This window comes from Etheostoma spectabile, chromosome 24, assembly GCF_008692095.1.
Source record: "Etheostoma spectabile isolate EspeVRDwgs_2016 chromosome 24, UIUC_Espe_1.0, whole genome shotgun sequence".
Lineage (NCBI taxonomy): Eukaryota > Metazoa > Chordata > Actinopteri > Perciformes > Percidae > Etheostoma > Etheostoma spectabile.
Window position 1 is genome coordinate 13,020,324 of NC_045756.1, and position 23,710 is coordinate 13,044,033.

Here is a 23,710-nt window from a genome sequence, read left to right on the forward strand (position 1 = left end):
TTATAGAGCAAGCAGCGAGCTGAGGACATCTTTTTAAAGTCTTAGTATGGTTACAGTCTAAAAGTTTGTGTTTTTACCTAGAACAGTGGCCTTTATAACGAAGAAAATGGGTACTTTTCTAGAGGATTAAAGGTGTTTTTAATACTAAACATTGATGTCATGACACAAGACATGCAGTGCAGTATCAAGAAGTACTCAGACTATTTGAAAGGTCTCCAAAGGGAGGAAGATTTTAGGTTTCTGTGTTTGCTTTTTAGCCACGCTAGCCGCCTGGCTCTATGAATGCTAATCGTTGTCGGGCTGTGGGCATGTTAGCATGCTGATGTTAGCATTTACATCTTACAGAGCCACTAGCATGGAAACAATACACCATAAAAGAAAAAATAGAATCTTTCACCATGTTCTTTTCAAACTTATAAAAAGGGATCACATTTGCCTTTTATGATTTATGATCCCGGGGTTAACGATAATCTGTGTACAGTATGATGTACAGTATGTAGTATGAAGAATTGTACTGGCAACACACTGTTCTGTGTGAGAATTGTACATGTGCTGTATATCTTCTTTTCTCCATCTTCACAAACACATTGCTTTTATTTCTAGCTGAGAAAGAATGAGATATATATATATATATATATATATATATATATATATATATATATATATATATATATACAAAGTTCCATAAAAAAATAGTTATCTCTTTTCTTTTCTTTTTTTTTTGTCCCAGGAGCACTAAAGCTCTGCAGCCTTACATGGTGAAATGTGAGACTGCTCTGACCTCAGACGACAAAGAGAGGAAGGTGCAGAATGAGAAAAACAACTGGACTGACGCAGGAAATAACGACCAGGCCAGAGAAAACAGACAAAGCCTCTGCTGCTTAGGAGAGAAGCAGATTTCTTCTCTGCTGGCCCAGGAGGTAAGTACAGAACACATACATGAAAACCACAAAAACATTTTTTGACTCAATTGGCCACATTCTCATGAAACTTGTAACGGATGTTCTCAGACACCAGAGGAGTTTTCTGGAGTCCTCCAGCAGGCCAAAAGAGAAACCACAGATCTTGTCGCCAGTGCTGCTTTTTCTGCTCTAATCTCAAGAATAACAATGGAGTTACCTCCCTTAATGTGGCCATCTTTAGGTATGTTTACACTGGGCAATATCAAGTGTACTCAAAGGAAGATATTCCAGTATTTACAGGGAAGGATTTGGCCCGGATCTGTCCTGTTGTGGATGTACATTCTAATCGGGTATTTGGATGGAAAACAGCCCTTATGTAAGCTTTGTGAGGGTGTGTTGCTTCATGTAGGAGCAAAACAAGGCCATTTGAATTAAGAAAACTTAAAGGTCCCATGACATGGTGCTCTTTGGATGCTTTTATATAGACCTTAGTGTTCCCCTAATGCTGTATCTGAAGTCTCTTTAATATAGACCTTAGTGGTCCCCTAATACTGTGTCTGAAGTCTCTTTTATATAGACCTTAGTGGTCCCCTAATACTGTGTCTGAAGACTCTTTTATATAGACCTTAGTGGTCCCCTAATACTGGATCTGAAGACTCTTTCCCAAAATTCAGCCTTGATGCTGATTATATCTTGCCCCTAATGAGGTCATAAGGGGCAAGATTCCAGATCGGCCCAGCTGAGCTTTCATTTTCTCAAAGGCTGAGCAGGATACCCAGGGCTGGGTTTAGACCTATCTCCATTTCTAGCCACTGGGGGGCCATAGGCAGGCTGGGGGAACTCATGTTAATGCATGTAACAAATCTACAGTATGAGTTTGAAGGCAGTGCAACAGTGGTTATGCTTCATGTGGCTATGAGTTGCTCATCAGAATCAGAAAATCAACTTACCGGTCTCCTGCCGACTCTGCTAGCCCGGGCTAGCTAGCCAGCTGTCTCAAGTTTTTAAATGTAAACATCAGAGGAAACACGGAGGAAAAGATGTAGAAAACGAGTTCCGGCTAGCAAGACCATCTCTGCGACCATCTCATGCCTATGAGTCGCTCCTAGGAAAATCAACCCGCCAGTCTCCTTCTGAATCTTTTTTAAAATTTAAACATCAGAGTAAGCACAGAGGACAACGTGAAGATGGCTGTCAGCTACGACCTATTGCTACGATCCCAACTGCGGGGACAAGAAAGACCATCTCTGCGTCCATCTCCATCTCTTCATCAGAGGGGGCGCCGAGGCAAGCGTGGAGGAAGGGAACCCTGACTGGGACTTCCTGCTAGCCCGTGTGCATTTTCTACGGGCCCCTCCCCGCATCCACAGCTATTCATTCTAGCATCTTTTTGGGCCCTCCTCCAATGAGTCCCCTTATTCCCTCCACCGGTGCAGACTGTGAGCTGATTGCTTGATTGATTGCTTGATTGATTTTTAGTCACTGAACTAGGGCTGGGCGATATGTAAAACAAACAAATCAAATATCATGATATTTTTGACCCACTACATCAATGTCGATATTGCTGCAACACTGACAATCGGTGCTTTTCCAAAATATTAACGCAATGAGAGTTTTGAGAAATAATCACCACTAATTCCCGTCAATTATGAAGAAAAAAAACGTTTGTCACTTTTATTCAACTTTATTATCACTTTTTCCGACATTTCTCTCACTTTTTCAATGTTGTGGATGCTTTTTTAAATGTTTTTTCCAAAGCTTTTGTGACATGTTTAACCTTGACATTTTTAGTGCTTATTTTGACAGCCCATTTTTTGTGACAAAAAAACAAATTTGACCTAAGGACAACATGAGGGCTAAAGGCAAATAATAAAACAGCTAGTAAGTCTGATAAGTTCAGAAGGTTAGATCACTTTACTGTAATGCAGCCTTCAAATGATGGGAAAAAAAAACACTTAGTCTCATATATCGATGTTGATATCATTTGATATTTGGCCCTGTCTGAGTGTGTCTTAAAGTCTGAATGTGGTCTTATTCCTCAGAGTACACACAAAGTATGCAGGACAGGAAGTACAGTCAACAATGCTTACTCTGTCACAGACACCAGGCTACACATAGCTCCACAGTATATCGTAAATGGGATGTGTGTACTACATGTCAGCTGGGACTTTACAGAAGGAAGTGTGGATTCACTTACAAAGGCCCTGTCCTAAGCTACCCTCGTCTCTTTTCATCCTGCACGAAGCTGTAACTGAAATAAGATATTAATACAACTATTAACACTGGCATTCATTATGCTTTTGAAAATTCCTTCAAAATGTAAGTTGTAACACTTTAAAAAGAGGTAGAGTAAAGATAAGGATGATGATGATGAGAGACGGAGAGAAAGGGCATTTTAGGGATGAAGATGGATGATGCATGGATGGATGGATGGATGGAGGGTTGGAGGGAGGGATGGATGGATGGATGGATGGATGGAGGGAGGGATGGATGGATGGATGGAGGGAGGGAGGGAGGGAGGGAGGGAGGGAGGGAGGGAGGGAGGGATGGATGGATGGATGGATGGATGGATGGATGGATGGATGGAGGGAGGGTTTACCCCATCAGCTGTGTTTACTCTGGAGGGCTTACTGCTGCTGTTGGCAGCTTCACACACATTCTCTCGTTCCCCTTTCTCTCTCCCTCCCTCTGTTCTCCAGATATAGCCAGCTATGTGGAGAAGGCTACGACCAGCTTTCCCCCAGAGGCCTGTGTCTAAGAGCAGGGTTTATCTGAAATGGACTTTTGAAGCACAGTACCAACCCGGGACATAACAATTCTCCTCTGAAACTCACTCTGATGACATTAAAGTTTTTGCAAATAGAATTTCACAATAAAAAACATTCTGAAAAATCTAATTTGGAAACTCAGGTGGGTTAAAGGTTCAGCGTAGGGCTGGTTTTAATGAAACGTTAAAGACAATGTAGAGCATTTCCAAGTATCGGGGGTAAATATGTCAAATGTTGCTCTTGCAAGTAGTGCCGAAAGTACTGTTTGATATACAGCATAGCTCTTAAAAGCTCAAAATGATATAATTCCTCAGAAGCTCAGGTCAAATATCTTCAATCAAATTGATAATTAATCCATCACAGAGCAGGGTTACAAAAACAAAACTCACATGGATGGCTGCATCAGCATGCACAATAATGCACTGAACATAATGTGATTAGAAGAATACTGTGATACAGACCACATACACCTTCATCTGATGATTTCTTGAAATGAGTCATCTAAGACTATGAGTTAATTAAGACATGCCTACAGTTCAATCAGCTGGAAGTGTGAGAGGCATGTGTGTGTGTGTGAGGGGATACATCATATTTTCAGTCTTACACTTTAAGTTGATTATATAAATTACAGTAGGGACCAGGAGGCTCCACGGCAGCAGTACAACATACGACATGAGAGACATGACAGGTTTTAACATGAAGAGGTTGACTGACAGTGTTCACAGACGGGGGGGGGGGGGGGGGGGGGGCATGTGAGGTCGACTGATCAAGGACTGACACACAGAGCAGCGACGGTTCTTTAGGTGTCTGTGGTTAGTGTAGAGTTTCTCTGTGGAACCACAATAGCTCGAGCAAGCATCTTATTCATTACCGTGTAAATATGGAATCTCACTGGGTTGTTCCTAGAAATGACATTCATAGTCATTTTAGTTGTTTTTGTTGCGATAAAGGGGGGTTTGATGTTGTTTGTGCGGAGTGTTGGAGCCATTTCATTGGCAACCAGTGGGTGAGTGGGGGGGGGGGGGGGGGGGGGAGTTGATATAAATGTGCCCTAATTGGTTCAGCTGTGTCACAGTTTTTTTCACAGTGGTTAGGTGCATGGTGAAGGCGTGGTAAGACTACAAGAGGAACCATCATTCAGTTTGGATAGTTTTGTTCCTTTTAATTAAAATAAACACATTGTCATATCCAACTTTCAACCAAGTTTGAACTCTTGGATAACAAGTTATTGATTGGCAATTGTTAGTTAAAAAGCCATCTACACCAATACCACGCATTAAAGTACATGTGCAAGGTGCCTTTAAAACCTGCAGACCCTGTGTTTGTTTTGCGGCCAAAAGTCCCGGAAGGTGGAGTTCTGGGTGATTTAAGATATGTTTGGCATATAGCTCTTTGAAGCATTTCATATTTCATACGAAGCCCTAATAGAGGCTTTTTCAGAGAGAGCAAGCTAGCCTGGTGGTTGGAGAAGTCGTTCTCTACATCCTGGAGATATGCCGATTTTATCCCATAACTCTTTGCATCCAGCCCAGGGAATCCATCCCAGCTGCAGGGACGCTGCTCTGAACCGCTCAGAAAGATTCCTCCTCAAGGTTCAAAAGTCCTCAGTTCTGTCCCAGCTGCCAGTGCTCCCAATATAAGGTAATGCAGCACCCCCGATCTAAGGCATCCATCTCCTGAAATCATCCACAGAGCCAGCACACCTCATCCGTCCATCTAAAATAAATCAAACACACCCCGACTACTAAATGTGAAATCCAACAAACACAATAGTTGGCATGCTCCTTTGGTCATTTCAAACCCAACACCTGATGTTGAATCCCAAATGGCTCATATGACTTCTAACCCATTCTACTCATACACCGCAACAGGCGAAAGCAACAGCAGACTACTGCTGTAACACTAATCCAGACATGTATCATACTTCTTTTATAAAACCCACATAAAACAAATGCAGCCGGGCCTCCCGAAATAAAACTTTGCAAATCCGCAGCACCTGATCGTCCATTGTCCCCTGTCACGTCTCCAAGATAATGTCTCCAAATGGTGGCGTTCCCCAGAGATACCCGGCAACAATTGCTCACTTTCGGAATGCCTCGGAGTGCACTGGAGTTTTTTGGACACACTTGTAATTCCTCCGAAAATAGAAACCCTTATCAACTGGGACCTATCTAGTGTGAGATCAGAGCTACAACTGCTGTATGGATCAATTTTGGTTTTATACAAAATACTTTAAAACTCCTAGTAGCAGCTGTTAGCGTTTGAATATTACAGAGTGTCTGAGAACAGTAGTTGCTGCTGATATTTAGAGAGGATTACAGTAGACACATTGTAGAGAGAGAGCCGGCTACTAAATGCATAACTAAATGTTGTTAGCACTGGCTGTTATTAAAGCACAGTGGACATTCTTTCCATTGTGTCATCAATATCGTGTCATCACATCGAGTCTATTAAAAGAATCCCACAGGCGGTTTCGAGAGTACAACAGGCTGTGCTGAACTGTTCCCCGTTGGGGGTCCTGTGGTCTCCAGACTTGTCTCCACAGCGCGGCGGAGTAAGGTCTGGCTCTACCACACATACATTCCAAGATAGAAGCTATCTCAGTTTACTTTTGAGCACTTTTAAAGATTTGGTTAAAAAGTGGATTTGACATTTGGTGTGTGATTCAATTATTAGTGATAGAGTTTTTTGTTTTTTTTTGTCAGTCTTTGCCTTTACAAGATAGACAGGTGGTAAAGAGCAGACATGAATCTGTGTCCCTTCCCAACTATTGCTAGTTATCTCCTCATAGCTAGGTATTTATTTATTTATTAACAGTTAGGCTCATCAAAATATGGCCAGGATTTATTCTCTACTGAGGTCATGGGTCAATATCAACTTGGGCAAGTTGGGCAAAAATTCTACAGCAAGGCTTGTTTTTTTTTTATGTATATTTTGAACAAAGTGACAAGCTGGAGACTGGTTATGATTCTTTTTTTGGACATGTTTCTTAAATGAGTCACATGATCTGTCCTTGGAAATCAAAACAAGCCTAAGGAGTTGTAGGGCCTCCGTCTGAAGGGCCGTTGAGCAAGAGTTTGAACGTTACCTAGTTAAAGGGCGGTAACTCTACAAGAGTGAGAAACATTTGGTTTGACGCAGTCTAGTTGAAATATCTGATTGGCTTCGGTTATTTAGAGCATTCTGACATGATGAGGAAGCCATCTGAGTAGCTGCGATTGGTTGTTGAGGTTAACATGGAGGATTGTGATTGGACGCGGAGGTATCTAGAGTCTGATGTATGAACAAGTTGGATCAGAGCAGTGGAAAAATAACTGCTCTATTTATAAAGGCCTATTTAACAGAAGAGGGTCATCTGTGTCCCTCATGGGGGACACAGACAGTCAGCCTGTCTCGCTGCTACAGAGTGAACTCACTCCATCAGAACATCTGACCTGGACTCTGAGCTACCTTTTTACATGCTGTTATATGAAGTACAGATGCCACAAATCACATTTTAAAAGTTTTACATCCCGGCCTCCCAAGTTGATACAGTTGTGCTCATGAGTTTACATGCCCATGCTTAAGTTGACTAAAAAGAGGAATAAAAAATGGAAATGTGTTGGAAATTTATCTCAATGCCTTAATTAAAAAATGAGGTAAAATCCAACCTTTAATAACACCAATTTTCTTTGTGAATGAATAATGTATTAAAAATAAATAAATGTTCTTCCTTAAAATACAGGGGGCATAAGTATACACACCACTATGTTAAATTCCCATTGAGGCAGGCAGATTTTTATTATAAAAGGCCAGTTATTTCATGGATCAGGATAATATGCATCCTGATAAAGTTCCCTTGGCCTTTGGAATTAAAATAGACCCCCCCCCCCCCCCCCCCCCCCCCCATCATCACATACCCTTCACCATGCATAGGCATGGGATATTTTCCATAAAATCATCTCTCAATGCAAATCAAACTATTAGCCTATCTGAAAGAACATTTATTTTTGATAAATATTGCTGATTTTTGCCTTCAACAATCACAAAAAAAACTCATAGTGCAAAACACAGGACTGGGAGAACCCTGACAGGCCATAAATAGGATAACACAATACAATACTTACTTACTCACTTTTACTATAGAGTATTTCACAGTGGGGTATTAGTACTTTTATGTAAGTAAAGGATGTGAATACTTAATGCCCATCACATTAATGCATTTTAATCTGACCCTAAATATAGAGGAATAGAAATCCCCCATAGTGCCAAACAAAGAAAAAATACAGATTACTCATTGAGGATAGCATGCAGCTCAGCCTTTAAACATGCATTACATGCAACATTGCATTGAGTGGCTGGTGTTTGCGGTATCATTTTGAACTACATGCACATGTAGTATAACGGTGCCACCCTGTGGGCAACTGCAGTTAAGAGTATCACTGGTACTTTTTGCTGCTAACGTCATTCAAGAATAGGTGATAATAAAGTTAACATGTATTACTTTGGAAACCCCTGTTTCAAGGCGGGTCCTTTAAATAGCAGAGCAAGTGTGAGCTTGTTAGTGACACCATCCTCTGTGTGGGTGTGTGGATGTGAGCATTGAGTTGTCCATGCTTAATCAGTGGTGGAATGCAACAAAGTACTTTTGCTCAAGTGCTGTTACTTAAGTACACATTTGAACTACTTATTTTACTTGAGTCTTTTCTTTTCATTTCTACTCCGCTACATACATATTTCAGAGAAAAATTTTGTGCCTTTTTTTTTCCACTGCGTTTATCGGACAGCTTTAGTAACTTTACAAATACACAAAGACACATGTAGTTTCTAAAATACAATGTTTTAGTATGAACTAAACTACAAGACAGTTTAAGGCCTACGAGTCCATCTGAAATGATTACACAATGAAACACAGAATTAGTATTTGACACTTTTATGATACCTTTGAAGCTTTGTTGATGCTTTTGAAGCTTGTTGACGCTTTTTTTCTCCTCCAGTTTCTAAAATATGAGTATTTTGAGTACATTTTCCTGATGATACTTACATACTTTTACTTAAGTAACATTTTCAGTGCAGGACTTTTACTTTTACAATGGGGTATTAGTACTTAAGTAAAGGATCTGAATACTTCTTCCACCACTGTGCTTAATGCACATCACATAAATGCATTTTAATGTGGTAAATAATTGAGCTAATGAAGTACCCACAACTAGAGCTCTACTTAAAATGGATTTAACAAAAAAGTCATTTCAAAAGTCATTTCATTTCACCATCCTCTGAGACTCGATGAGATAAAATCACAAACAGAAACAAGTTCAAGCATGCAACATTTACTGTGAAACCAAAAATAAGGATAAAGCTTCACAAAAAGGATGTGAAACATAATTTTAAAAAACCTGATATGTCACAGGACTCACACATTTGGTCTGGGTGAAAAAGTGCCTGCTTCTCCTGTGTACTGAAGCCACAGTGTTACACCATAAAAGAGAAGTGGTATCTCTTGCCCAGTTAATAGTCTTTTTATCACACGCTATTCACAGCTCTACAGCTAGTGTCTCTTCAAAACCTTCCCCACTCTGTCCTCTCTAGTATCCACATTACTGATTTATCAAAAATCTCACTGTGTAAATATTTAGTGAAAGCACCAATAGTCAACCCTACAATATCGTCGCAATATCAACATTTGTAGGTATCGGGTAAGAAATATACCCCACGCCTTAAAAGTATACATTTTATTTAGCAAATGTAGTGGAAAAATTTCAGAGTCCACTAAAAGGGGCTTTTCTTGCATCCTTTTAAATATAATTAATATTGAATTTAAAAATGTAATAGACTTAACCTTCCGAACAAGGCAATGTTTAGAACAGCTTATGATAATACATGAAGTATTCAGCACATCTATTCTTATGTACAGTACAGTATGATAATTGGAGTGATTGCTTTTCAGCAAAGAAACACATTATGTGTAAAGGAAAAATCTGGTGATTAGACTTGAAACCAACAATGAATTGATCCTACTAACAGGTAGTGTGTGTGTGTGTGTGTGTGTGTGTGTGTGTGTGTGGTGTGTGTGTGTGTGTGTGTGTGTGTGTGTGTGTGGTGTGTGTGGTGTGTGGTGTGTGTGTGTGTGTGTGTGTGTGTCCAAAGCCTGTATGTCTCATTACTCTTCCTCTGGGCTATAGAACTCTGTCGTTGTCCAAAAACTATTAGAAACCCTTCAATCACCCATAATTGTTGTATTGTTCCAACATAACACCGTCCTGATACTGTCAGTACTCATTAAAACACTAAATGTGTATTCATCCGCAGCTGAAAATAGTCCCCAACAAATGCACTAATTCCTCCTTTTTTTGTAAGGTTTGTTGATGCCCAGATGTTTAGCAGATTACATATTCTGTTATATGTTGTGTATTTGTACATGTGATGATGTGAGGTGCGGTTTTAAACCGCTTCGTGAGAGAAAATGGGCTTTCAATGATCTTCTGCTCCAGCTAAATGATCCCTGTTGCTACTTATTTTCTATTTTTTTCAGTGTTAGAGCTTTGTCATATGAGTTATCGTTTCCCAAAATCATCCAAAAGCTATGATTACATTTCAAATTGGGAGATGGCAGTAGCTCAGTCAGTATGGAGTTGGGTTGGGGACTGGAGGGTTGCTGGTTCAAGTCCCCATATGGGGCAAGGCACTAAATCCACAACTGCTCAGGGCACATTTCAATGGTCACCCCCCCCCCCCCCCCCCCCCACACTCTGTCATCTCTCCGTTAGTGGATGTATAGGTACTGAGCGTGTGTGTAGTTTAGTCCTGTGTGTATTAACAACAGAGGGAAAACATTCCCTTGCAGGATTAATAAAGTACACATTACATATATTATAAAAATAACTTTCAGCTCAGAGATGGGTTTTTTTGTGAAGAGAAACCACAACTCAAGCGACATATGGTTTGACACATTTCCCCTGTTGTGACAGCAATTCAGAACAAAACGAGGGATTTACCACCTATCTAACACCTATTATATTTAGCTGATATACATTATACATACATCATACATACATCATATGTATATCTGCTACCATTGTAGTTGGAGTGAAACATTTATTAGTGGTTTGAGTTTGCAGCTGCTGCCCTAGTAAATTACCACATTGTAAACGTGTGGCAGTGCAATGACAACTCACCTCGGGGATGCTGTTGTCTGTAACATTTAGGATGTTGTCATAATAATTTTTCAAGCAAAATAAACATAGCATAATTGTTCTTCTGAAAATAAAATTCCGCGACCTTGTTTGTCAGATTGCAGTCACAGACAGATTCCTATTGGCAAAACTAACTTTTCTTCAAAAAGAATATCTAAAACCTTCAGAAATGACAATTCAAAATTCAAAAAAATGCAAATCCTTAGGGAGAAAACCTTAGGAAGCAAATGAAAGGAAAAACCTTGTGGGATTAATAAAGTATACATTATTATTATTATTTCCCGAATTAGATTAAGCTCACATCAAAAACAGTCCATTTCCTTCCTCATTTAGTGTCATTTTACAGCCTGGGAAAAATAAATTGGCACATTTTACTTATTTTAGACGCTCCTAACTAGATAAACGGTCCCCTGTTCTCAATTGTAACAACAAAAATTGTTATTTATGTAGCATGTAAAGATGTAGATGAAACGGCATGAAGATCTGCTGAAGACGGAAAATGGTTAGGAAACAAATGACTTCAGTTCACAATGTCAGTTGTTAGTCTGGCCAAAAACAGACACAATACAAGAGGAAGTGGTTTCCAACTGATGTCAATTTATGCTTTTAAAGTCAGTAATACACCAGTCACATAGAAATGTAAGTGTTGGCTGTTTTAAAATCTTTAACTAGAGGTCACGGTTCGATTTTTTTGTTTGTTACTGAAGCTGTTAAAGCAGAATAAGAAATGCACTTTTCTTTGTTCGCTGTAAAAATGACATTAGAAATGCTTGCTTTGAAAGTATATATAGGGCCCCTTGGATCACTTCCTTGAGAAACCATAAAAACACACACACACACACACACACACACACACACACAAAGGAGGTGATCTAACTGCTCTGACAGGAAATAACCTTGATAATGGAAAGTGCCTGTTCGTCTGTCTTTTTCACATGATGAGGATGTTGATGAAGATGGCTGCTGCCTCCACCACCTCTCTGCTCCTGCTCTGCTGCTTCGCCATCTCCCGCACAGGTACCGTACCCAATCAAACCGTTACAGTCCTCGTTAGGGTGTTGTCATTTCAGAATTTTAAGGATTTCAATTGGACTCGACAATTAAACCAGAATGTATTTTCCTTCAGCATCACACTTCTGACCTACTTCCTTTTAACATTTATTTTCATATGATTTAAAAAAAAAAAAAAGCAAAACTCCTTTCCTCTGGGCCAACTGAATGCTAAGAATACTAAGTGCTTCTCAAATGTTTCACTTCTTTTCTCTGCTATAATATTGCAGAGTAGAAAAAAAGGTCTTTGATATGTTTCAGCCCTGGATATTTGTTCTGTACAAATCACGTATTTATGCCAATCATTTTCCTATGCATGCTGTACTGTGTTATATGTTCTAACTTGTTTTAACATTTACATTGCAGCCGTTATTTGTTTTAATCATTGCATTTTAATCTTAATAAAAGTGCATTTGCTACATACCCAGCTAAACAAATAACTAAACAGTTTAAAAAAAAAAAAAAAGAGTAGAAAAACAGTTAGAAATGTAACAAGCTATGGTTTGCCTTGGTATTAATGTAAGATAAGTGGGCCAAAACATGCAAAAAAACACTAACAGGTCCTTTAAATTTGACTATGGTTTTCACAGAAATTCTCGAAAACTAAATAGACTAGATCCAAATGAAATGCAGTTTTCTAAATCCGGAAATTATGAATTATGAATTACTGTGGCACAAAAGAGGAACTGACAAAACATTCAAGTTGCTAAAGTAGCTCCAACTCACTGACACGGGCAAGGTTGGGGGTTCAATTCCCGCTGCGAGTGCTGCTGCAGAGAAATGACATGAAACAAGTTCTTTAATATGAAAGGATCGGCTTCCATCCGTAAGGGTGTTATATGTGTGTGTGAGCATAAGTGTATGTCGTTTTATTTAAAAAAAAAAAGAAGAAAAAAATCAGTTTCCATCCCGTTAGCTGTGACTTTTGTCGAAAAGGCAAAAGTGTGTGATCGCGGGGGAATGCGAGTTGAAACCTTTGCCAGAAATATATCATTGTTAGACGAAGGGAAGCGTCGAGCGGCGTCGACTGCATCACGCTGCTGATGTGGTAACGTCGGTCTGAAATGAGGTTACAGAGGACGAACAGGAAGCAGAGCACAGTCGCTTCAGCACGGCTGACCTACACAAACGGCAAAAAGCAACTGAAAAAATAAGAAAGGATACATGCGTATAAAATGGCATAAATGCTGCAAATAACACCCACGTTTTGGACCATGACGTGATCCAAAACAAAGATAATTACTTCACTGAATGGGAGTTTTTTTTGCTGTACATATACATTTCACTGGAATTGTACCTTGCAACAAATTCACCTCAACAAAATCGACTACATAGGTTGATTATCATGAATCCTTTAATTGTCACTCATCACTTTTTTTATCCGTTTTGTGTAGGCTCACCTATATAATGTAAATACTGCTCAAATATGCAATACATTTGTTTCAAAGAGTCACATTAGGAGCTGCTGATCCAAACAATAAAATTAGAAAATAGTTTTTTATGTTTTTTTTAAAAACTTATTCAACTTTAGCCATTGCTTATCTTCAATCATGGCATATTCTTAAAGAAAATGCATCTGATAGATTCTTACCTGAGCATGTCATTCAGCACTTTTAGCTGTTTCAGATCAACAGTTTGATTATTTCTTTTTAAAGTCACACTTGATGTTTGGTCAGTTTCATTGCCGCTGCCTCGGAGGTGTGAAGACGCGGTGTCGCAGAAAGCCTGCACGCGTGCACTGCTCTTGCTTCCTGGAAGTTCTTTAAGGTCAAAAAAAGCCTAACCGCCTTCGTTTAGAACATTGGTGACGAATGGTTTTTCTTAGTTTAGGGTCACTATCCAGAAATAATGGGGATATCTCAAGAAACCAAACCGTTCTCTTGTGATCAGGACTTAATCACCTCTGTCTTCAGATTATAAATTCTGCCCATAATAGTTGTGGGACTAAATGTTTTTTTCAAAAATGCCCAGAATCTCCTCCCAGATGTTTACTGTTAGTTACGTGACATTTAAACTGTTTGTGATATATTTAGCAATAGTTGAAAATAGGCTTAAAATGTCAATGTGACCTTTAAGAGTCTTTAAGAGAGATCTTTCCAACTTTTAGATGTCATGATTTACATAATTGAACTTCCTCTTAATTTTATTTACCTTTCCACTTTAGCTTGTGGGGGTTTAAACATGTAATCTTCAGGTAAGGAGTAGTCTAACAAAAAAAGAGAGGGATACTCCCAGCCAATCAGAGTAGTGGATTGTGTTTTAAAGATTCCCACAGCTGTTTTTTGTACAGGTGGGTGCGGAGCTCCGGAAACCAGTTAACTTTTGATTAAACTACTAGAATTGTGAGCTGGTATTATTATCGTCATCATATTGATGATTTTTTTTATTTGTGATCACATTTTTATTATGCAACCAAACAATACACTGGGACACAGGAACACATCCCAGGATCATCATCCTGATAGTTATATTTTAGTTGGTTAGTTTAATAGTTTATTTGAACAAAACAAAAAAATTAAAATAAAAGATTTATAATACATGCATTCATGCGTACATATATAATTAAAATGACAGATAAATGAGGTCATGTATTTCCAAAATTGAAAGTCATTCAAACAAAACAAAAAAATGTCCATGTTCAAAAGGAGTAGGAAGAAGTTGATAAACAACTTATCAGGTCCGACCCCCTTTCTCTACTTTTATCCTTTAGTAAATCTTATACTTCAGTTATTTACACATTATTATTTACACATCATAGACACAGATGCATACATACACAAACACATTTACACTTTTTTTTTCTTTTCTTCCCTTTCTTCTACTTTCTATACCATCTATCTATAGCAGATTAAATAACACATCCATACTAGACTTAGTACATAGACATGTTGGTATAGTCATATTTAAAAGCACATTCCTCCCTGACAATCCGAAACAAAACGCAATTTTCATTTAGATTAAAAGCCTTTCCATGATTGGAGCATGGAAGGATTACAATATCACACATATCCTTGTATTTTTACTATTTATTTTTATTTTTCTAAGTGTACTTTGGCACCCGTGAGAGCAGTACTCCACTGACCTTCACATTTTTCTTTCACTTAAATGAAGACGTTTGAAGACACTTCCTTGACTAGTGACTCAAATGTGTGTTCCAAAGAAGGCCCTAAACTGCCAATATGTTGTTTTTTTTACTATCATATAGGAAAATATTAACGTTCTACCTCATCAGACACTAACCACCAATCTCCTGTGGGTTTCCTTCATAGAAAATAAAACTGTCAAAGATAAATTCTGTTAATTAAAAAAATCTTTTCTACACCACTTCTTTTTAGCAAAGAAACTGCTATGTTATTGATTTACTTTTTACATTAACCACTAATATAGAATACATGTTTAGTGTAACAAAAAATAGGTTTTGCTTCACAATTGGAGACAATCACTAGTCTGCTCTTCATCTGCAGCCCCTGGAAATGAAAGCTGGACGTTGAGAGACACACACACACACATACGGGAGTGTGTTTTGCTGTGTGCATGTCTTTTTAGCAGACTGTGGTCTGAAGCGAGACAACAGGATATAATACACACATCATCCATCTCCAGTGCAATCAGCCTTTGTGACGAGGTGACATGATCTGCGGGACGGCTGCAGAGTTTCATTTCACATGTCAGTTTCAGATTTTATGTAACAACTGAGATGGGAATGAGCGGGTTAAAAATGATAAGGGATAAAAGGGAAAAATGAAATCAGTTCTACTTTGTAAATGCACAACTGAAAAACAACAATAAATAACTATGAATCTAAACCACAAATAATGGCCATCTAAGATGATTTGTCACATTTGCACTAGACATAAGTTAATCCAACATTTTATTTTGAAGTAGCCACATTCCTAGTCAGACAGAATGTAGCCATTTCTGTTTATTTTGTCTATTAAGTCTGTTAACTTTATACTTTGTATATACATAACATTTGCAGACATTTTAATTATTAAAGCCATAGATGTGGAGGTGAGGTGGCTGAAATGGAACTGAATTATCCCCCAGTTAAGGTCAATCCACACTGGCAGCTTGTGTTTTCGATATTGTTTTTATGCTTTTAATAATTGGAACTTGCTGGTCTTCTTAATGGCTCAGTTACACCATCGGTTTCCCTACAGTGGGTGGGGGAAATACAATTAAGCTAATGTCGTTTTAATTCTGTCTACTCGTCATGGACTTAAAAAGTATTTCGTGGTCACTTTTGTGATATTACTCAGCCTGCAGAAGGACGTTTGTCTGACCAAAACCCGAAGGTAATGGGACGCTGTTGGTTGGCGGTGACACCACACCACACACTCCGGCTGTAACAGACCAGGCTGGCATTCGTCACCATGTTGGTTCCCCTGAGGTCTTACTTACAAGTCCAAAAAAAGTGTGGTTTGATCTGAAAACAGGAAAAAAAAACTGCAAGCCCACAGTAAATATGTATCATTAACCACCAGTGTTTGACATGTTTTTAAAATTGAATTTAGAAAGAAAGATGAATCCTAATGTTTGGCCTACATGGCATTGGCTGATTCTCTGTGTTTCTTCACCTCTCTTTCTGTTCCAAAGACTCCCAGGATCCTTGCGACTACAATGCTCTAAAAGGAAAGGACTTCATTGTGCCTCTGTCTTTGAAACTGGAACCGTCTCACCGACTGAAATGGAAGCACAACGATAATTTTATCTTTGATCAAAGACAAGGCAAAGTTTTATTCAAAAGGAAGGAGGATGACGTTTCAGAAAATGGTTCCCTGAAGCTGACGAATCTGAATGATCGCCACAAGGGGATATACACCCCGGAACTGTTTAATCAAGATGGAAATGTAATAGAGAATCGGAAAAGTATACGTTTATGTATATTTGGTAGGTAACAACAAACTGTTAGTACATTTTCCTTTGTTTATTCAAGTGTGTATTAATTAATGATACTGTGCCTCCCAGAAACAAAGTACCTAAACCGTTTCACTTTTACCATATCAGGTGAATATGGTCACACATTCACATGATATGAACATGAAATATTAGTAATGTGTGTTGTGATGCATCAGAAGCTGTTTTAGGCATGCAATATAATCAACACATATCAGAAAGAAATGCGGTTTTGATACATTAGTTCAGATCACTACATCTGTTTTCCTATTTTCTTGTCATTGAAATGATAATTAGTGTTGTTACAACTCCCAATGAGCCCCGCTTCAGATCATGCTTGAACCAATCTAATCTGCCCCCCCCCCCACAGGACCTGCCCCGAAGCCCAAAGTGACCAAGGTTTGTTCCTCAGCAGATGTCACATTTACCTGCGGAGTACAAGCTGAGGTGAGAACCAAAGTACAATATGTTTTATTTACTGTACGTGGAGTATTATCCCCCGCTTACTGGACATATGGTTACGGTCTGAGTTTCAAATTTCTGGTTTTATTATTAAGTTCATTTTCGCCCATTTTGTCTGCTGTTAACAACCATCATCAGAAAGGACAGGGTAATAGAATACACTCTCTCTCTTTCAATGCTCGGAAATGCTTTTGTCAACGAGGAAACCTTTGTCATTTTGCAAAAAAACAAATATTTCTTCTGGATATTCATATTCACCAACCACTTATGTTAGCCCTTGTCCGTCGCGTACTGGCAACTAAATCCAACCCTAATTAAATAGTCCTTAAAGATGTCTTTTCTGTTACACTTAAAGGTCTACATATTGTCATGTTCACACCCTAACCCATCCATTAACGACCTCTTTACCCAGCTCGCCAAGGATCTCAAATTTGCATGGCTTCAGAATGACAAGGACTTAAAAGAGTATACCAAGACTCTGAAACGAAACGCCGAACAGGTGGAAAAAGATTCCTTCAGATGCAAAGTTTTCAACCCCGCCAGCTCTGAGACCAGTGACGCTGTTACACAGGAGCCGTGCTATAAGCGCAGTGAGTATTATCCAGTGGTTAGTACAGCCACATGTCCCTGTGACTTCTACCTCCCATGTGATGGAAATCCCAGTTTGATTACATGTGGTATGCATGGACTAGAATGGACAGCACTGATAACAGTCGCTCAGTACTAAGCAGGGAGTTTATTGGAACACCTTAATCCTAAGTGGAATGAATTTGTAGGAGAAATAAATAGACTTCTGGGGATGCACACTTTTGGTGGATATTCATGTCTATCAACAAATTCTGGCATGTGATTTAGCCTGTAGAGAAGTGAATTCTCTCGGTGAACCCTCCCTAAATAAATAAAGGTACAAAAGAAAACAAATTGTCAGTCCACCTAAAATAGCCGTTTTAATTACATTTAGCTGTTGCTTTTATCCAAAGCAACTTACAATTGCTATATATATGTCAGAGGTTGCACATCTCTGGAGACACTAGGGGTTAAGTGTCCTGCTCAGGGGCACATTGGCTGATGCATCATAGTGGGATTTGAACCTGTGTCTCCCATGCCAAAGGCGTGTGTCATATCCACTGCCATGACTCCCATTACTCCTGCTTAATTACTCCCATAATTAAGCAGTGAAAAAGAAATGACATGCATAAGTAATACTTATTCAATGTGTCTCTTTCTCTTTCCTTCCTAAGAGTCCATTTTCCCAGAAAAACTATTAGGAATTAGTACCTGGATTTATGTGGGCGCCGGAGGAGGTATGTGTGCTCTCCTGTGTGCTGTCTAGCAGTATCTTTTATCTAAAAGTGTATATGAATGCATCTTTTGACTTTGTATATCTCTCCTCATGGTGAAATACATTAAATAACTTACCCAAATTATTGTTATTATCCATCCTCCTCAGGTATTGTTCTGGTGCTGGTAATCGTCGTTATTATTTGCTGCGTCCGCGCAAAAAGGAAAAAACGAATGCTACTGAAGGGTAAGGGTTGGTGTTATTTAATAATAATAACAATTCAAAAATGGCCTCAACCTTTGCACTTATCATTACCTTAACTTAAGCTATTTGTAAAGATAGAATGTTTATTAAATACAATATGTATACTCAGGGGGAGTCAGACTGGGGGTGGAAATGAGACTGAGGACCCAGGGTCCTCATGTGAGGAGGGCCCAAAAAGATGCTAGAATGAATAGCTGAGGATGCGGGGAGGGGCCCGTAGAAAATGTCTTCCTACAGGCCCCTGTGTATACTGTATATATTCAAATATACGCATACAACAAATGGCTCTTAAGTGAAGAACTTAAAGTTGAAGGTGCTGTAAGTAGGATTGCAAAGATCCAGGACTTACCAAAAAAATGGATATCAAAATCTTCTCAGCCAAAGGTCTCCTAAATCCCTCCACCCCCCACTAGGGAGAATGAATGCGTGTGCAAAAGATACATGTTAAACATCAGGAACTATGCTTATTTCCTCAATCATCAGAGGAGGGGGAGCTTCGTTTGCAGTGGACCAATGAACAACAACATCCGCATCATCATCCACATCATCATCAACATCAACATCAACAACATCAACATAATCACCCTCCTGAACCACATCATCACCGGAGCCAGCAGCAGCCGGCCGGCCACACCGGTCCTCGCCAGCATCGCTCCAAACAGCACCGCGAGCAGCACCAGCTCCCCCGAGTCCCCCCTGAGCCCAGCTCCCGACGACCCCCACAGGTAGGAGCTGATAGAGGATCTGATCTATGTGAAGATCAGCGTGGCGTCTGCTACAACTATTATTTCAAGTCATAGTTCCACTATCTTTATTGTTGCTATAGTTTCGCTTTGCCAGACCCTCCTCCACAGCGCGCTGGAGGAGGGTCTGGCTACTTCACACAGCATTCGGGGATGGGAGGAAAAACGTGCTCTGGGTTTATGGGATTTCTTTAAACCAATCAGAATCGTCATGGGCGGTGCTAAGATCCGCACAGAGCCGCTGCTAAATAGTCGTGCGAGAGAAAACTCTCAGCTGCCTGGATTGACCCTGCAGAGATCTGAGGAGCAGGTAACCATAGTCCTCAGAAATATGAATTTACGGACATGGAAAACACATGCATCCGGCGGAATTTCCTTCAGCACCTGAGCCGTAGACGTCGATTTCGGTGGGGGCGGTGGGGACGTGTTCCTATCAGATTTCATCATGAGTCATTTTTTTACCCACCACTTATTTTAAAAACTTTGAGTTCAATTTAGTTAAAAATTAAATAAAGAAAGCAACTAGTAATTCTTGAGCAACAGATACAACAAATCCAAATCCTGCGCTGGTTACACGCTTCTCGGTTCACAACTTAAGGCTTTCTTCTTCACAAAACTTGTCGGACATCATCACTTTTTCGTATACATTTTTATCCATTTACAGCATCTTTCAAAGCATGATCAGCTGGAAAGAGAAAAAAAAAAAAAATGAATGTACTCGGAAATACACTTCCCAATGCGTCTCTGTCCCTAGCACATATCCATCCAAACTGACACCCATGACCTGAGAATGTAGACTATTGTTACTGTAACTGCCACTGTTCATCATTCCAACTGCTATGATGATTATGAATCATATTTCTCCATATCTGTGTGTCTGTATCAGTGTCTGCAAAGTGTCAAGGTCTGTCTGAGGTTTTTTGCCTAAAACGTTTCCTCAACACCAAATGCTTGCTCGTGGAAAAGATCTGGTCTTTTTTAAATGATAGAGCGTGGTCTAGACCTACTCTATGTGTAATGTGTCTTGTGATAACTCTGAAAATAATTAGATACTCTGAATGAAATGGAACTGAATGGCTCTGACTCACATTTTTCACTTCCCCCTCAGGCCCCAAGAGCAGTGGATCAAATCGACGACGAGCAGCCTCCTCCTCTTCCTCAGCCGAGGAAGAAAGCTGCCAAAACACCGAGAGTGTGACACCGTGTGAGTGTTGGAGTTGAGGAACCCTCATCGCTCCTCTTCTCTTCTTCTTCCTCTCCTTTCAGTTTCGTTCCCGGTGAGCTTACTCTCCCCCACGCTTCTCTATTGATGTTTTTGTTCAAACTCAGCCAGTAAGACAGCCGATGGGAGGCACTTTACTCCCCCGTGGCTCGCCGTTAAACATGACGACGTCATCAGGATGTGGCGAAAAACTACGATCAAACTTAGTTTTGGTGAAGCGTATGATGACATGACGGAAAAACTTGGCCTGGCCTAATTTGGAAACCATTGTTGTTTTTTTGAGTCATCATAATACGATAATCTTACTTCAACTTTTACATTGTCTTTTTTCCTCAAGATATCATACCACTTTCTCAGTATTACATTTATTATTATATGTGATAACTAATGGTAACTGTAACCTTGATTAATCTTGTTAGGGAAACTATTATGTATAAAAGAGGCCGTTATTGTAAAAATAATGAGACATAACAGTCACAATCTCAAAATATTATTTAGAGTCCTCTTTAAACGGGTTATTGTTGTACTTTTCTAGTTTCTTAACCCTTGTGTTGTCCTTGGGTCAAATTGACCCCTTTCACAGTGTTTTATATCGGAAATATGGATTTCCTTCTACCAAATTGCCCAAAAATAACATGGATGATTCCTTACAACATTTTTCAGGTGACATTAATGATTACTTTCATTGAATTTTTGAGGTGTTTTAATAATCTTATAGCATTTGAATTCTTTTTTTTTTGTAATGGTTTCAAAACAGTATCCGGACTCAACTTTGACATGTACCCATCTGTGATCCACTCAACATCCTCTAATCCAAAATAATTCACAATGTCTGCCTTTTTAACAAAAAACGTATGAATAATTGGATATAAATGAGCTTTGTCGACCGTGAATTCCAAGAATACGTGTGAAATCTATCGTTCAACCAGCTCAGGTTTTTTTATACCATGAAAAAAGTGATAAAGAAATCAGAAAAAATGGCAAAAACTTTGGAAAAGCACAAAAGAAAAATTCATTTTCAATTTTGGCCTGGAAGGACAAGTTCATGGGTAACGGGAAGACAACACAAGGGTTAACATAGAAGTCCTCTTCTGAATACTGTGTTACATAACATAAAAAGCATCTTCTCAGAAGGCTGTATGAATATCAGGAAATCTTAACTTCGCTCTGACTGTATTTACCCTGGAAAGGGACTCAAAATTAACTATGTGCCGCGGAAGATCATGAGATTCCAAAAGATTCCGGAAAAAGACGATTTTCGGATCTCTGAAAAAACCAATCCTATTTCCCTGAATGTCAAACTATTCCTTCAAGCAAACAAGAAGTTATTTATTTTGTGTCTCATTTCATATGAACAGTTCTTTTGTTCCAGTTACTGTTTTATTTTACTCCATGATTTTACTTTCTATTTCTACACTTTTTATGTACATTTGTATGCAATTCTTTGTAATTTCTATTTTTGTATTTTGTGTAAAAAATGTCTTAATGTCCGTGTGTACTGTAAATCACACACAGACAGGTTCCATTTTCTTCACAGGACAAACTATGTTACATGAAACATCTTCTTTTTTTTTTTACAAACTTGCTCATCCTGTAATGTTGGCTTTAAAAAGCACAGGCAGCTTAACGGCATCATGGTAATAATGTGAATAAACGTGTTTTCATACAGTTCATTTTTACAGATCATGCTTTTTTTATGTATCTATATAACCAACAGCAAATTACTTTGTATCCATCCAAGTATTAGATTTTAAGGTAAAAATGTCATATAAACTGTATTCTATGAGGTTTTTAATGAAATGGTGTAAATTCTGATGTGACTTTTCCAGTAACATATAAGCAGGGGAAATACTGCGTCATTTGCACCTCTGCAGCTCGCTGTTTCTATCTATGTGTGTGTGTGTGTGTGTGTGTGTGTGTGTGTGTGTGTGTGTGTGTGTGTGTGTGTGTGTGTGTGTGTGTATAGTCACATATCCTGCACTTTTTGCTGAAAATGTGTTTGTGGTTTTGAGTGTGTTAGCTGTATGTGAGCTACTGCCAAGTGTAAGATTAGTATCGTGTGTGTGTATGTGTGTGTGTGTGTGTGGTGTGTGTAGTGGGGGGGGGGGGGGGGAACCTGTACTGACACCAGCAGAGAAATGAACGACATTTGACATCAGAAACATGTTCGCATTGCATTTTGAACGCTCTCTTTTAATTTCATGAATGTTAATATTGAAAATATTCTATTTAAAATTTCTTCTAACAACTTTTCGGCTTTATTGTGTTCCACTGCTGTTACTTTACACCCACACTGTGCTTGCTGTGTACTTGTGTTGACGCCTTTCTTTCCCTCTTTATATGATGTGTTCTCCAGTCTCCAAAAAAAGGTATGAACAACAAGACAGGAGAAATTATTAAAGAAATCTGAAAACAAAATGAACACAATTTTTATGTTGAGAAATATTTATCATCTTGGAATTCAACACTAACACGTCAGCCAAGAGAACAAACCAGCCTAGAATGTATTCTATGTTAAAATATGCAGAGCACAGTTTAGCTCCTTGTCATGCAGTGCATCGAATTATCACCCTAACTTGCGATAACGATGCTCGATATGCTGCCGTTCCTCCGTCTACATTTGTTTTTTGGAGTAAGAAATTACTTCTTAACCAAATCCTTTATACCTTGCATTTAACACTGCATGCAGATTTCTTTAATTCCATTAAATTCTACATGAGAAGAAACTTTGGAAACATTAGCCTAACAGCACGCATGCCCAGGTGTACATAATGTGGGGGGACAAATTAAAAAAATCACATGATTTTTTTTACTTGTTTTCTAAGTCTGTATTGACCCATTATGTCCACTAGATGGCGATGTATTTGTAGGAGAGAATCATATTTATGGACGTATGATTTCTGTCTTTTCAGTAAAGTGTTAAATGTTCTGCTATAAGATAAGATAATT

The 23,710-nt window shown here is 39.0% G+C and overlaps 1 protein-coding gene across 3 annotated transcripts; it reads left to right on the forward strand.

Moving 5' to 3' along the window:
- Positions 1 to 732: 732 nt before the first annotated feature.
- cd2 (CD2 molecule) lies at positions 733 to 22,576 on the forward strand. Of its 3 annotated transcripts, XM_032506020.1 has the most exons (10): positions 733 to 920; positions 11,786 to 11,859; positions 16,489 to 16,782; positions 17,159 to 17,235; positions 17,663 to 17,840; positions 18,492 to 18,554; positions 18,701 to 18,778; positions 19,280 to 19,321; positions 19,358 to 19,521; positions 20,648 to 22,576. In XM_032506020.1, exons 2-10 carry the CDS (start codon positions 11,787 to 11,789, stop codon positions 20,735 to 20,737), a joined length of 1,059 nt encoding a protein of 352 aa, XP_032361911.1. In that variant the 5' UTR covers positions 733 to 920; position 11,786; the 3' UTR covers positions 20,738 to 22,576. The 3 variants fall into 3 exon arrangements, with proteins under 3 accessions (XP_032361911.1, XP_032361909.1, XP_032361910.1); XM_032506018.1 differs by having other exon boundaries at positions 19,280 to 19,521; XM_032506019.1 differs by having other exon boundaries at positions 17,666 to 17,840; positions 19,280 to 19,521.
- The last annotated feature ends 1,134 nt before the right edge of the window (positions 22,577 to 23,710 follow it).